Source organism: Nerophis ophidion, linkage group LG01 (assembly GCF_033978795.1).
Source record: "Nerophis ophidion isolate RoL-2023_Sa linkage group LG01, RoL_Noph_v1.0, whole genome shotgun sequence".
Taxonomy (NCBI): domain Eukaryota; kingdom Metazoa; phylum Chordata; class Actinopteri; order Syngnathiformes; family Syngnathidae; genus Nerophis; species Nerophis ophidion.
In genome coordinates this window covers 23841468-23855736 of record NC_084611.1, presented here as the reverse complement: position 1 = coordinate 23855736, position 14269 = coordinate 23841468, and the positions used below count along the sequence as shown (strand labels likewise).

The 14269-nt window shown below is 41.2% G+C and overlaps 1 protein-coding gene across 4 annotated transcripts in view; it reads left to right on the top strand.

Moving 5' to 3' along the window:
• Positions 1 to 556: 556 nt before the first annotated feature.
• lzts3b (leucine zipper, putative tumor suppressor family member 3b) overlaps positions 557 to 14269 on the top strand; it is a 34448-nt gene continuing 20735 nt past the window's right edge. The window contains exons 1-3 of one of the 4 annotated variants that reach the window (XM_061899101.1): positions 7457 to 7664; positions 8931 to 8995; positions 12958 to 13756. In XM_061899101.1, the coding sequence (XP_061755085.1) occupies positions 12995 to 13756 (762 nt within the window). In that variant the 5' untranslated portion in view covers positions 7457 to 7664; positions 8931 to 8995; positions 12958 to 12994. Of the gene's footprint in view, positions 687 to 7456; positions 7665 to 8930; positions 8996 to 12830; positions 13757 to 14269 lie in introns of those variants that run through there. The other 3 variants (XM_061899084.1, XM_061899092.1, XM_061899076.1) reach the window with 3 other exon arrangements.

The window sequence follows — 14269 nt, the reverse complement described above, 5'->3', positions numbered from 1 at the left end:
ACTTTTTTTTACATACCACCATTACAATAGGGTAGAAGGTTATCGTTCATTGTTATCCTATTTCTCTGACTAATTACATAATGATTATAAGACTCCCCCGCCTTCCAAACGTGTGCATCTGGGAGAGGCTCCAGATCAAGGGACAAACGGTAGAAAATGGATGGAGATGAATTGTAAGACTTAGATTAATTTTTTTTCCTGGAAATTTTAGAAGTGGAATGTTCTAGTACGGTGACTCTCAAACTGTGGTAAGCGGGCTTCATTTAGTGCGGGGGTCAGCAACCTATGGCGCTAGAACCCCATGAGGCTGTTGAGCGCCACTCTGGTGACTCCATGGAGCTTTTTCAAAAATGTATAGATATGGAAAAAAATGGGGTGGAAAATATATTTTTTGTTTAATGTTTCTGTAGGAGGACAAGCACGACACAAACCTTCCTAATTGTTAAAAAGCCCACAATTAAATATGTTTGTGTTTATGCTTCACTGATGAAAGTATTTGGGGAGCGCTGTTTTGTCCTACTAATTTCAGCAGCCCTTGAACTCATCGTTGTGTGGACTGTGACTCAACAGTTTGTTTACATGTACAACTTTCTCCGACGATGCCACAGAAAGACATGTTTTTTTCAGCCACTCCTTTGTCTCATTTGGTCTACCAAATGTTTTACACTGTGCGTGAATGCACAAAGGTGAGCTTTGTTAATATTATTGACTTTATGCACTTTTTGGTCAGTGCATGACTGCAAGCTAATCGATGCTAACATGCTATTTAGGCTATCTGTATGTACATATTGCATCATTATGCCTTGTTTGTAGGTATATTTGAGCTCATTTAATTATGTCCTCTGTGTATTTAGTTTATTTTTCCATGTTTCCATATTATCTGTAATTTGTCAGGCTTGTCACTGACAGTTTTGGTTATGTTTTAGTTTTCCCTCTGTGTTTTATTTCCTGTCAGCGCTCTTATTTTTTGTTCAGTTTCCTGTTTGCCTCCCTTAGCGCTGTTCCCCTCAGCTGCGACTGATTGGCACCTGGCCACAACTGGTGTCAATCAGTCGGCTGCTATTTATACCTGCCTTGCCCTCCGGTCAGGGCTGGAGTATTGTCTGCTGTGGAATGCCTGTTTCTTGTATGCTGCGAGCTATTCCCTGGATCTTGGTTTCTGGTGTGTGTTTTCCTTGCATTTTTTGAACATTAAAGGCCTACTGAAACCCACTCCTACCGACCACGCAGTCTTATAGTTTATTTATCAGTGATGAAATCTTAACATTGCAACACATGCCAATACGGCCGGTTTAGTTTATTAAATTACAATTTTAAATTTCCTGCGGAGTTCCTTGTTGAAAACGTCGCGGATTGATGACGCGTGCGCGTGATGTCTCGGGTTGTAGCGGACATATTAGCCCAGCACCACACACGGCTAAAAGTCGTCTCTTTTCATCGCATAATTACACAGTAATTTGGACATCTGTGTTGCTGAATCTTTTGCAAATTTTTCAATTAATAATGGAGACTATAAATAACAATGCTGTTGGTGGAAAGCGGTGGATTGCAGCTGCCTTTAGCACCGAGACACAGCCAGTGTGTCTTTGTTTGTTGTGAAGCTTTAACACAGAGAGGTCAAGCGAACATGTTTCTCTACGTCAAACAGCAAGTTTTTGGATGGTAAAATTGTGATATTAAATCAGCTCTTACCGGAAAATTCCGTGGATTATGGGAGCTCCTCCTGTAGCTGTCAAAAAAGCATCTGTGATCTTGGCTCCTCCATTGGCTTATCTCTGATACACTGGTGTTCACCGTAGCCATCCGACTTTCAGGTATGACTTTAGAATCACACTAAAAAACTATTAAAACAATAAGCAGATAAGGGATTTTCCAGAATCATCCTAGTAAATGTGTCTAATGAAACACTAACACTGCCGCCGCCCGGAGCCGTCGCTTTTTCTTTTGTGCCTCACTCTAACTTTCCTCATCCACGAATCTTTCATCCTGGCTCAAATTAATGGGGAAATTGTCGCTTTCTCGGTCCGAATAGCTCTTGCTGCTGGAGGCTATGATTATAAACAATGTGAAGATGTGAGGAGCCCTACAACCCGTGACGTCATGCGCACATTGTCCGCTATTTCCGGTAAAGACAAGGCTTTTTTATTAGCGACCAAAAGTTGCAAACTTTATCATCGATGTTCTCTACTAAATCCTTTCAGCAAAAATATGGCAATATCGCGAAATGATCAAGTATGACACATAGAATGGACCTGCTATCCCTGTTTAAATAAGAAAATCTCATTTCAGTAGGCCTTTAAAACCATGTTTTCTTGTCCCAAGTCTGCCATCTGTGCATTTTTGGGGTTCGTCACCACCACTTCAAGACATATGTCATATTGGCTGCATTTCTTATAGTTGTTAGTGTGCCATGTTGTTCCAGGCCACAGCAAAGATTGTAATAAATCCATTAGAAGAAGACAGCCTGCCGTTTCCTTTAACTTGAACACACATCTATACCCTTTGGCCATTCTAAGATAGTAATTTCCAGGAGTTATCTCACCCTCTGAGAAGTTTTACTAATGTTTTCCAATGTTGGAAAAATGTGTAGAATAAATATTACATTTCAAAATTTTTGTCAATGAAGATTTGCGTCAGCCTGCGACACAGTCATTTTGATTGTAGGCTAATATAGCTAATTAGCCACTTACATCATGTGTTGCCATCTGTGACAGATCTCCAGCCGTCATTGTGTGGGTTGCCGTGGCCATCGATGCAACACGCATGGTAGCAGGTTTGACTCGCATATATTATTTCAATGAATGAGTTTTCTTGCCAGTCGACCGCGCCAATTTCTAGGGCGCCGTTTCTTCCTGCTTGTCGCGGCGCACCTTTCGGTGTCTGGTGGCTGCGTCTTCCGCGGGGTCTCATCTTGCTCTGGGTCGATCTCGTCACGTTCGTGGTCTTCCTTCTCGGGTGGTTCCTCTCCTACTTCTGCCCCGATTGTTCCTCCTTCTTCCCTTTTATGCTGCAGAAGAAGATGTAGGGATTGAGATTGTGTGAACTACGCACCTGACTCTGATGGATGCAGTGTTGTTCCAGGCGTGCCCCGCCTATCTGCTACGCTGCATGCTCCACCATCTTGGGCAGGACCACCGTTTGTCCGAGCCCGCTATCGGCTCGTCGGCTCCGCCTCTCCACACCATCATTTTAACACTTATATAAGTCTTTTGTTTGCGGGTCCAGACAGACTACTTTTTTGTGTTTTTGGTGCAATATGGCTTTCAACTTTTTGTGTAGCTTACCCCTGATCTAGTGGTACACCAAAGAATCACTTGATTCAAGTGCAGAGTTTTGTCCTCCTGTATTAAAAAAAAGTATTACGGTTCAAACTGTGCATAATGTTCCAGTGGATAAAAATATCAAATATACTTGTTAAATAAAACCTCTGCCTTGTTCTGAATGAATACTAAAGTCTACTGCGCAACTGCAGTTTAATGTTGGCCATTATGGTGGTATATAAAGAGTCACGTTTTTTTTATGAGGTGGTACATTGTGGAGAAAAAAAAGTTTGAAAACTACTGAATTAGTAACCCTGCAGTTTTTTTCTTTTGTTGTCTTGGCAGTCCGCAGACACGACAAAGGACGAATCTTTTATTCCAAGATGATGGCGCTCTCTGGTGGCCAGAAGACTATCGTCTCATGCAGTATTTTTTCTATGCAAATTTGCTCTTACGTCATACTGGTTTCATTCCAGAAAATATAGAAAATATGCCATTATTGTCTATAAGAAATAAGTGTAGATGCATAAATGATCTTGCTAAAGCTTACCCATTCATTTTGGACATTTCATTAGGGACATTTCAATAGTAAGTCTTTACAATATATAATACTGCACACTGTTTTCATGCTTTTGACATTGTCAGCTACTCTTTAGGAAGAACTATTTAGGAAGAACACATTTAAGGGCTGGTTTTGATTGCGTGGTTACCTGTGTCAACAGTGTTACTGTTCAAACTGTGCATAATATTCCAGTGGACAAAAATATAAAATATACTTCCATCCATCAATTTTCTAGCGCTTGTCCAGTTCGGGGTGCTGTAACCTATCTTAGCTGCATTCGGGTGGAAGGCAACGTACACCCTGGACAAGAAAATACACTTGTTAAATAAAACCTCTGCGTTGTTTTTAATGAATACTTAGGTCTACTAGACAACTGCAGTTTGATGTGCGTCTTTGTGGTGGTATAATGAAGAGTCATGAGTCATTTTCTGCCAATCGTCAAGTACCTCTCCCGTTATCATGGACAAAAGGGCAAGTTACGTACAGTAGTGAAATAAAAACGTACTTGATAATACAGACAATACAATTGTTGTCGCCAATCGTCAAGTCCCTACACAAATATAATAATACAAAACAAGAAAGTGAACTTAAGTTCTTAACGAGATTAAATAATTAAAAAAAAAATTAATAAAATAAATAAATAACAAATAATGATTTATTATCTGTTTATATTCAATTTTATTTGTGATGATTATGAATTTTTTATTATTATTTATTTTTTATTTATTGAATTGATATAGCTGTAAATATTTTGTTTTCTTGCTGTTTCTTTTTCTGGGGTGGCATCGTTAGGATACTAACAAAAAAATATTTGGGCATTTAGGGTAGACAACAGATATATGATGTATGTAAATATGATGTAATGCAGTGGTCCCTAACCTTTTTGTAGCGGCGGACCGGTCAACGCTTGATAATTTGTCCCACAGCCCGGCGGGGAGGGGGATTTTTTTTTTTTTTTTTTTTTTTTTTTTAATTGAGGGGTTTTTTTTGGTTGGTGCACTAATTGTAAGTGTATCTTGTGTTTTTATGTTGATTTAATGAAAAATTATAATAATAAAAAATTATTCTGCGGTCCGGTACCAATCGCACACAGGACCACTGATGTAATGGATTGGAATGGGTGATGCTGGATGTCAATAAAAATTAAATGGGAAAAAAAAAGTTCTTAACGAGACATTAAATGCACTTTTCCTGTTGTCGCATGGATGCCTAACTCTCCCATTAACGTGGACAAAAGGGAAGGAGGAAGGCGTGCCCAACGCATATATAGAGAAAAGTTCCACATTGACAAAACATCAAACAACTTTCAGGTATTTACATGTAATTTACACATTTTGTGTAATTATAACAATATAACACAGGGGTGTCAAAAATACGGCAACCGGTGCCTGATCAGGTTTTATCCGGCCCGCGAGATAAGTTTGCTAAGTATAAAAATGAGCCGAAATGTTTGAACGAAAAGCTGCTGTTCTAAATGTGTCCACTAGATGTCACTATAGCAATTATTTGTATCTTTTTAGATGTAAAAAATAATAATAAACCACATGTTGTGCACCATTCAAGGAAAATGAGCAAAATACATGAATCCATCCATCCATTTTCTACCGCTTATTCCCTTTCGGGGTCGCGGGGGGCGCTGGCGCCTATCTCAGCTACAATCGGGCGGAGTAATTTTGATATTATTTTTTCTGTAGATAGATTGAAAATTAACACCAATGACTTGACTGCTGAACATTATCACATAATTTATTCAGAAAGAATAAATAACAAATAAAGGTAGAATGCTATTAACAACAACATGTAAGTGTAAAAAAAAACATATGTCAACATCCCTACAGCAGGTTTTTCCCTTTGTTTCATTGCATTGTGGTAACTTTAGTTCAGGTGTGTCAAACGATCAGGCCCACAAACAGGTTTTTAGCCGGCCCGCTGGATGAGTTTGCCAAGTACAACAATGAGCCAAAATTTTTGAATGAATTAAACCGCTGTTCTAAATGTGTCCACTAGATGTTGCAATGGCAATTCTGCGTATTTTTGCAGATGAGCTACAAATGTAAAATATTGAAAATGAACAAACTACATGAAAAACATCCTGTGTTTTGATTTTTATATTATTTTTTTATCTTTGTAGACTGAAAATTAACACCAATCAGTTGACTGATTAACATTATCACACTAAGTAAAAGTACCAATGATTGTCACACACAAGGTGTGGCGAAATGTGTCTTCTGCATTTGACCCCTCACCCTGGAAGGTGAGGGGAGCAGTGGGCAGCAGTGGTACTGCGCCCGGGAATCATTTTCGTGATTTAAACCCCAATTCCAACCATTGATGCTGAGTGCCAAATAGGGAGGTAATGGGTCCCCATTTTTTAATTCCGATCGTATAAAAAAAAAACACAAATAAAGGCAGAATACTATTAACCACAACATGTAAGTTTAAAAAAAAAAAAACATTATGATTTGTACATTTTCAGAATGTGCACTCTTTTTATGTTTTTAAACAAAGAAAACAATTTGATGTTTGTATATATTTTCAAGTTATCGTGCCGTAATTTTCCCAGTCCAGCCCACTTGGGAGTAGAATTTTCTCCATGTAGACCCCGATCTAAAATGAGTTTGACACCCCTGATATAACATTATAAAATACATTATTTACGTCGCATAATTGACCCTGTCACATCTATATTATGCCTTTACAAATGCTCAGTGGGGCAAAAAAGTATTTAGTCAGCCACCGATTGTGCAAGTTCTCCCACTTAAAATTATGTTAAAATGATGACAGAGGTCTGTAATTTTCATCATAGGTACACTTCAACTGTGAGAGACAGAATGTGAAAAAAAAATCCAGGAATTCACATTGTAGGAATTTAAAAAAATATATTTGTAAATTATGGTGGAAAATAAGTATTTGGTCAACCATTCAAAGCTCTCACTGATGGAAGGAGGTTTTGGCTTAAAATCTCACGATACATGGCCCCATTCATTCTTTCCTTAACACGGATCAATCGTCCTGTCCCCTTAGCAGAAAAACAGCATCAAAGCATTTTCCACCCCCATGCTTCACAGTAGTTATGGTGTTCTTGGGATGCAACTCAGTATTCTTCTTCCTCCAAACACGACGACTTGATTTTATACCAAAAAATTCTATTTTGGTTTCATCTGACTACATGACATCCTCCCAATCCTCTGCTGTATCATCCAAGTATCCATTTTGGTATAAACTCAACTTGTCGTGTTTCTAATGATATATATATATATATATATATATATATATATATATATATATATATATATATATATATATATATATATATATATATATATATATGTATATGTATATATATATATATATATATATATATATATATATATATATATATATATATATATATATATATATATATATATATATATATATATATATATGTAAATACTTAAGGGCTGGATTTGATTGTGTGGTTACCAGTGTCAATCTGTTATGAGGTGCCTAACATTTTTGGTCTATCCTCTTTCAATATCTCGTCCATCCGAGCAAGACCCTTTTCGCCGAGGGAGAGCACTTGCTGGCTGCGAGCCAAAAGGGGGCGTGTGCATCATGTTAGCCGGAGGGGCGGGTCCAGAGGTGGGTGTGTGTCTCTCAGCTGATGCACGTATCAACCGAACCGACTCCATCATCAGCATCCGACGCTGACAGCGGTCGAAGTCGCTGCGTCTCCCCAACACCACCGATGCGCGGCGGCATCGCACAATGCTCCGGGCCCACAAGAACCGGGACTGACACCAGAACAAACGACGCCGATCCCGCCTTCCCCATACGGTTTGCCGCGCTGCAAATGATAAGTGAGTAAAAAAATAATAATAATTTAAAAAAAAAAAGGCTTTGACGTTCGGAGCCCCACGTAACGCCAGTGTGCTGTGGATAGGCGCAGGGGGGAAAAAAAAATCAAGACGTGGTGCGTTTGAATTTCAACGTCAACGAGGGCCGTGGGTTGAATTGAGATGCGAGGAAGGGGGGTTGTATTGCACGCGTGGGGCCTAGCGAGTGCGTGGAAGCGCGGTGTAATGAGGGCTCGATGCGGTTGCTGCTAAAGCCGCCCTTGCCGTCCAGGGATGCAGAGAAAAGGGGAAGAGAGAGAGGAGTCGTGAGGGGAGGGGATAGAGCGACTCAGGCACATGTACTGTTTTACTACTAGCAGTCAACTGATACTTTTAACTAACATCTAGATAACATTCGAGAGTGGGTCAGTTTGTTTTTGGCAATGTGCATGTGTAACGCTGGTAAGAAATGGTGTTTACAACATTAGGCGCACCTGCCATGTAGCATAAGATGAGCATATCATTAGAAACACCTCTGGGTGATGCGGTGCAGTTCTATTGTTATGATCCGTTATCCGGATCATCTTTGTTTACGTTTATTTAGGTCTTGATTCACCTGGGGTTTAGTTCTATCGCAGCACCCCTTTTTGGGTTTCTTATGGACACCTGGAATCTGTCCTTAGGTGGGGGGTACTGTGATGATCCAATGCCCGGATCATAATTTGTTTACGTTTATTTAGGTTTTGATTCACTTGTGGTTTAAAGGCCTACTGAAACCCACTACTACCGACCATGCAGTCTGATAGTTTATATATCAATGATGAAATCTTAACATTACAACACATGCCTTTTTAGATTACTAAATTGCAATTTTAAATTTCCCGGGAGTTTCTAGTTGAAAACGTCGCTGAATGATGTCGTGCATGCGTGACGTCAGGGACTGTTAGAAAATATCAGCGCTGCGCACACACACAGCTAAAAATTGTCTGCTTTAACCGCATAATTACACAGTATTTTAGACATCTGTGTTGCTGAATCTTTTGTAATTTGTTCAATTAATAATGGAGATGTCAAAGTAGAAAGATGGAGTTGGGAAGCTTTAGCCTTTAGCCACACAAACACACGGTGATTCCTTGTCTAAAATTCCCGGAGGTGAAGCTTTCCTATGGATCAGAGCGGTCAAGCGAACATAGATCCCGACCAAATGTCAACCAGGAGTTTTTGGTGAGAGAATTGTGGTAAAAAGTCGCCACTTACCGGAGATCAGCTGAGCTTGTGCTGTCCATACAGCTGCCGTCGATTTCCATCAGACACTGGCCTCAAGACACCTGGGGACAAACTCTTCCGACTATCAGGTACTATTTAACTCACTAAAACACTAGCAACACAATAGAAAGATAAGGGATTTCCCAGAATTATCCTAGTAAATGTGTCTAAAAACATCTGAATCCGCCTAAATGCAATCGGGTTTATTTTTTTTTAACATGATTTTTTATTCTAGATCATCGCTATCAATATCCTCAAACACGAATCTTTCATCCTCGCTCAAATTAATGGGGAAAATGACGTTTTCTTGGTCCGAATAGCACTTTTTGTTGGAGGCTCCCATTAAAAACAATGTGAGGATGTGAGGAGCCATCAACGGGTGACGTCATCGTCTGCGACTTCCAGTAAAGGCAGGGCTTTTCTGTTAGCGACAAAAAGTTGCGAACTTTATCGTCGATGTTCTCTACTAAATCCTTTCAGTAAAAATATGGCAATATCGCGAAATGATCAAGTACGACACATAGAATGGACCTCCTATCCCCGTTTAAATAAAACCTCATTTCAGTAGGCCTTTAAGTTCTATTTCAGCACCCCTGTTTTGTGTTTCTTGGTTGCCATGGGTGCTGATTGTTTTCACCTGCCTCTGATTAGTGTTCAGGACGCTCACCTGTTCCCGGGCACTAATAAGAGAGCTATTTATTCCGGCCTTTTCGCCTCACTCATGCCGGTGCTTTTCTGTAACGTGGAGGTCGCATGGTGATGCGCGAATTGTTCTCCCAACGATGCAGCAGGAACTCCGGAGACAGGTTGCAGGTAGGATAATTATTTATTTGCATACATCAAACAAAAAGACAGGAAAAAAACAAAAGAGACGAAACTTAGTGCAGGAATAAAAAACATTGAGGGAGGACATCATCCACGTAACGTGTTGCAGGAAGGCAAACCAAAGCACCGGACTGAGTGAGGCAAAAAGGCAGGACTAAGTAGCTCTCTGATTAGTGCCCGGGAACAGGTGAGCGTCCCGAACACTAATCAGAGGCAGGTGAAAACAATCAGCACCCATGACAACCAAGAAACACAAAACAAGGGTCCTGAACCAGAACTTAAACCACAAGTGAATCAAAACCTAGGATCCGGGAAACGGATCATAACATCTATAGCGCAAAACTGGATGCGACAGTAGTAAACATTGTTATTGAATAATGTCTTAATCGGTGGTTTTCAAACTTCTTTCACCAAGTACCACCTGGAAAAAAAACATGGCTCTCTGAGTACCACCATAATGAGTAACAAGAACATCTAATAGCGAAGTAAGTGTATAAGTATTCATTAAAAACAAGGTAGAAGTATTATTTAAGAAGTACAGTTATAGTTTACTTTAACATTGCGCACAATTTATTAGTACCAATACTGTGTTTGAATATTTAAAAATAAAACACTTATCACCAAATTAAAAGTGATTCTTTGGCTACATGGAGCCCGTGTACCACTGGAGGTACCGGTACCACAGTTTGAGAATCCCTGACCTAAATGATACGTCTACTGACATATAGAGTACATAGTACAGGGCTATTCAACTGGCGGCTAAAGCAAATGACACCAGACCAGTTCTAAACTTGGTAGAAACTAAACTTTTTGCAGCAGATTGCTAAAAACACTAGTGTGCCGTCAAATAGATGGACCTGTTTTTAAGGTTCCTAAAAATCAGCCGATTGCTTTTGTTGTATAGAGAAGCTCCGACCAGTCTAAACATGTTGCTTTTGTTTGAATTTAGAACTAGCCATTTTAACCCCCTGTGTACCGCTGTCTTCTGTGGTGGACACTTGTGTTTTGCATAACAGGCCTATTTCTTTCCAAAATGTATAACTTAAACAAAAGGAATAGACCAAAACAAATGTCCACAGCATGTGCAAGTTCATTCTCAAAATAAGAATAATTGTGACGGGAGAAGTCCATCCCCTCGGTCTTTGCCCCCTGAACAATTTTGTTTAATAATCCTGACATAGTACTCAATTTTCTGAAACTTTCTGTTGGCCTAATTGGACATTGAGCTTGCCAAAAATCATCGACATGTATGTTATACTATTTAATGTATTTTTAAATTTGCTGGCCGACATGAAATCAGAGGTTGCCGTTTGCGGCACATACAGTGGGGAGAAAAAGTATTTAGTCAGCCACCGATTGTGCAAGTTCTCCCACTTAAACTGATGACAGGGGTCTATAATTTTCATCATAGGTACACTTCAACTGTGAGAGGCAGAATGTGAAAAAAAAAATCCAGGAAATCACATTGTAGGAATTTTAAAGAATTTATTTGTATATTTTGGTGGAAAATAAGTATTGGTCAACCATTCAAAGCTCTCACTGATGGAAGGAGGTTTTGGCTCAAAATCTCACGATACATGGCCCCATTCATTCTTTCCTTAACACGGATCAATCGTCCTGTCCCCTTAGCAGAAAAACAGCCCAAAGCACGATGTTTCCACCCCAATGCTTCACAGTAGGTTTGGTGTTCTTGGGATGCAACTCAGTATTGTTCTTCCTCCAAACACGGCGAGTTGAGTTTTTACCAAAAAGTTCTATTTTGGTTTCATCTGACCACATGACATTCTCCCAATCATCTGCTGTATCATCCATGTATCCATTTTGGTAAAAACTCAACTCGTCGTGTTTGGAGGAAGAAGAATACTGAGTTGCATCCCAAGAACACCACACCTACTGTGAAGCATGGGGGTGGAAACATCATGCTTTGGGGCTGTTTTTCTGCTAAGGGGACAGGACGATTGATCCGTGTTCAGGAAAAAATGAATGGGGCCATGTATCTTGAGATTTTGAGCCAAAACCTCCTTCCATCAGTGAGAGCTTTGAATGGTTGACCAAATTCTTATTTTCCACCATAATTTACAAATAAATTCTTTAAAATTCCTAGTGCGAATTCCTGGATTTTTTTTTCACATTCTGTTTCTCACAGTTGAAGTGTACCTATGATGAAAATTACAGACCTCTGTCATCATTTTAAGTGGGAGAACTTGCACAATGGGTGGCTGACTAAATACTTTTTTGCCCCACTGTATACTATTTAATAGATCAGTCTTCATACTACAGTATAGCAGTACTATATTGCAGTGTTTTGCATGTCCATTTACAGCCAAAACCGGAAAGAATTTATAATTTTAAATGTTTACAAAAGTGCATTGATCTGCATTAAGATCAAAATGTCGCCATCATAAAACCTTTATTCAATGTAGAAGCATTGTCACTTTTTAAACACCGTCCGAGAATAACGGTTAGTCAACTACTGTAAAATAAAACCAAAAATACCGTAAGTCAAATTGATCCATTCATGGACTTCAGACATGTTCCATTTCCAGTTTCATTATCCCACTTTCCCTCTTCCGTATCACTGGTATTGCCATGAAAAAAAGCCTTAGGAAAAACAAACACACATTTGTGCGGAGCCGCAGTCCCACAAGAGTTGCTAACCTCAATCAGGGATGACGGTCTAATTTATGTTCAGATTTAGAATTTTTTGACCAGTGGGTAAGATTTTTCGTGAAAACATGGTTTGAAGTCCAAATTGTATGACTTTTTGGGTGTTCCACTATGCGGGGAGTGCAGCTTAAATGGAGGTGCGGTTCCGGTGCACCTTGATACACTCACATTAGCATGTTAGCATGTGGCTAAGACCACTGGTGATGCTGCTGATTGCTCAAATTTGCACGATTGTCTGCATCAAAGAATGTATTCATAACATTTCAACCGATACGCAGAAATTCTATCCTGGTGTTATGCCATCTTAATCAAACGTTTTACGCCAGCTCCACCAATCATTTCTTCGACACATTCCGTTTCGTCGTCTGCATCTGACCCTCTTCATGCAATTACAATATTGTATAACTCCTTTCATTTCTCTGTGTCCTCTAGTGTGTGTGCCCCCACTACCTGCATTAGGTTGTGATGACCCACACTGCATCCAAATGTATCTGTGACCCTCCCCAATCCTGACTCCTAACCTCTAACCCCTCACCTTTGACCTCCTCACTATGGGCAGTGTTGGCAGTGGGGTGGCAGGCGAGCAGGAGTTTGCCATGAAGTCCGTAGGCACGAGGACCACGCTGCCCCGCGCCCCTCCTCTCTCACGCCGTTGCCCTGGCGACCGCAGCTGCAGTGCAGAGCGTCTGCCCCGCCCCCCCGCCACTATATCCGACGGGACGGCCTCTAGCGACGAGCGAGGGAGCGTTAGTATCGGGACCGGGGCCTGTACCGACCGGCCCACAGAAACGGCCTCCACCACCAACACGGAATGTACCATGGCGGCTCCCAACAACAACAACCAGCTGGATTGCGGCAACGCGGCGCTCAGGAGGGAGTGGGAAAGGCAACGTGAACGAGGGAGAGACCGGGACCGGGACCGAGATTGGGACCGGGAGAGGCTGGAAAGGGAGCGAGAGCGGGAGAGGAACAGGGAGAGGGAGCGGGAACGGGTGGAGAGGGAGAGGTTGGAACGAGAGCGGGAGAGAGAACGGGAGAGAGCCCGGGAGAGGGAGCGGGAGAGAATCGAAAGGGAGAAGATCGAGAGAGAGCGGGAGAGGGAGCGGGAAAGAGAGAGGGAGCGGGAACGGGAGAGGATGGAGGGGGAACGACTGGAATGGGAGAGGGAGAGAGAAATGCAGGCCGCGGGTCTGGATGTTTGCGGGAACATTGTGGGCCGAGGAGGAAACGAGAAGAACAGCGTTGGGGTCAACCAGCACCAGCACAGAGACATGGTGGCAGCCAGGACTGACGGAGAGAACAATCCGGCGGGTCACAACCCACCCAAAATGATGGCGGTTTCAGGAAAACTGGAGCAGGTACTGTACCCTGTTGGGATCTTTTACGACAAAAAACGTGTAACTTGACTGAACTGCTGAACTGAAGCGTCATCTTAATCTTCTTTGCCGCTCCGCCATGTTCAGGTGATGGAGGAGCTGGAGTCTATCCCAGCTAACCCGGGGTGAGAGACGGGGTACACCCTGGACTATGAATTGTCCTGTGACTGATAGGTGATCAATCCAGGCTGTACCCCGCTTTTCATCTCAAATGGGAACGGCTCCTAACCTGACTCTCGCCAGATCCTTGTAGTTGGCTGAGCTCCACACAAGGATCTGGGACTTCTCAGTAGGAAATGAATTATTTCAGAAGGCGGGGCCTTGAAAAAAAAATAATTGTATGTGATTGGATAAACCACTTGTCCGTTATCTTGAAAGACGTGCTACTTCAACCACTCACATCAAAATCAACCCATGTCGCTGGGAAATCCAAAACGGAACAGCCGACATATTGAATAACGACAGAGCGAAAAGTTAGAGAACTTTTACTGAAAC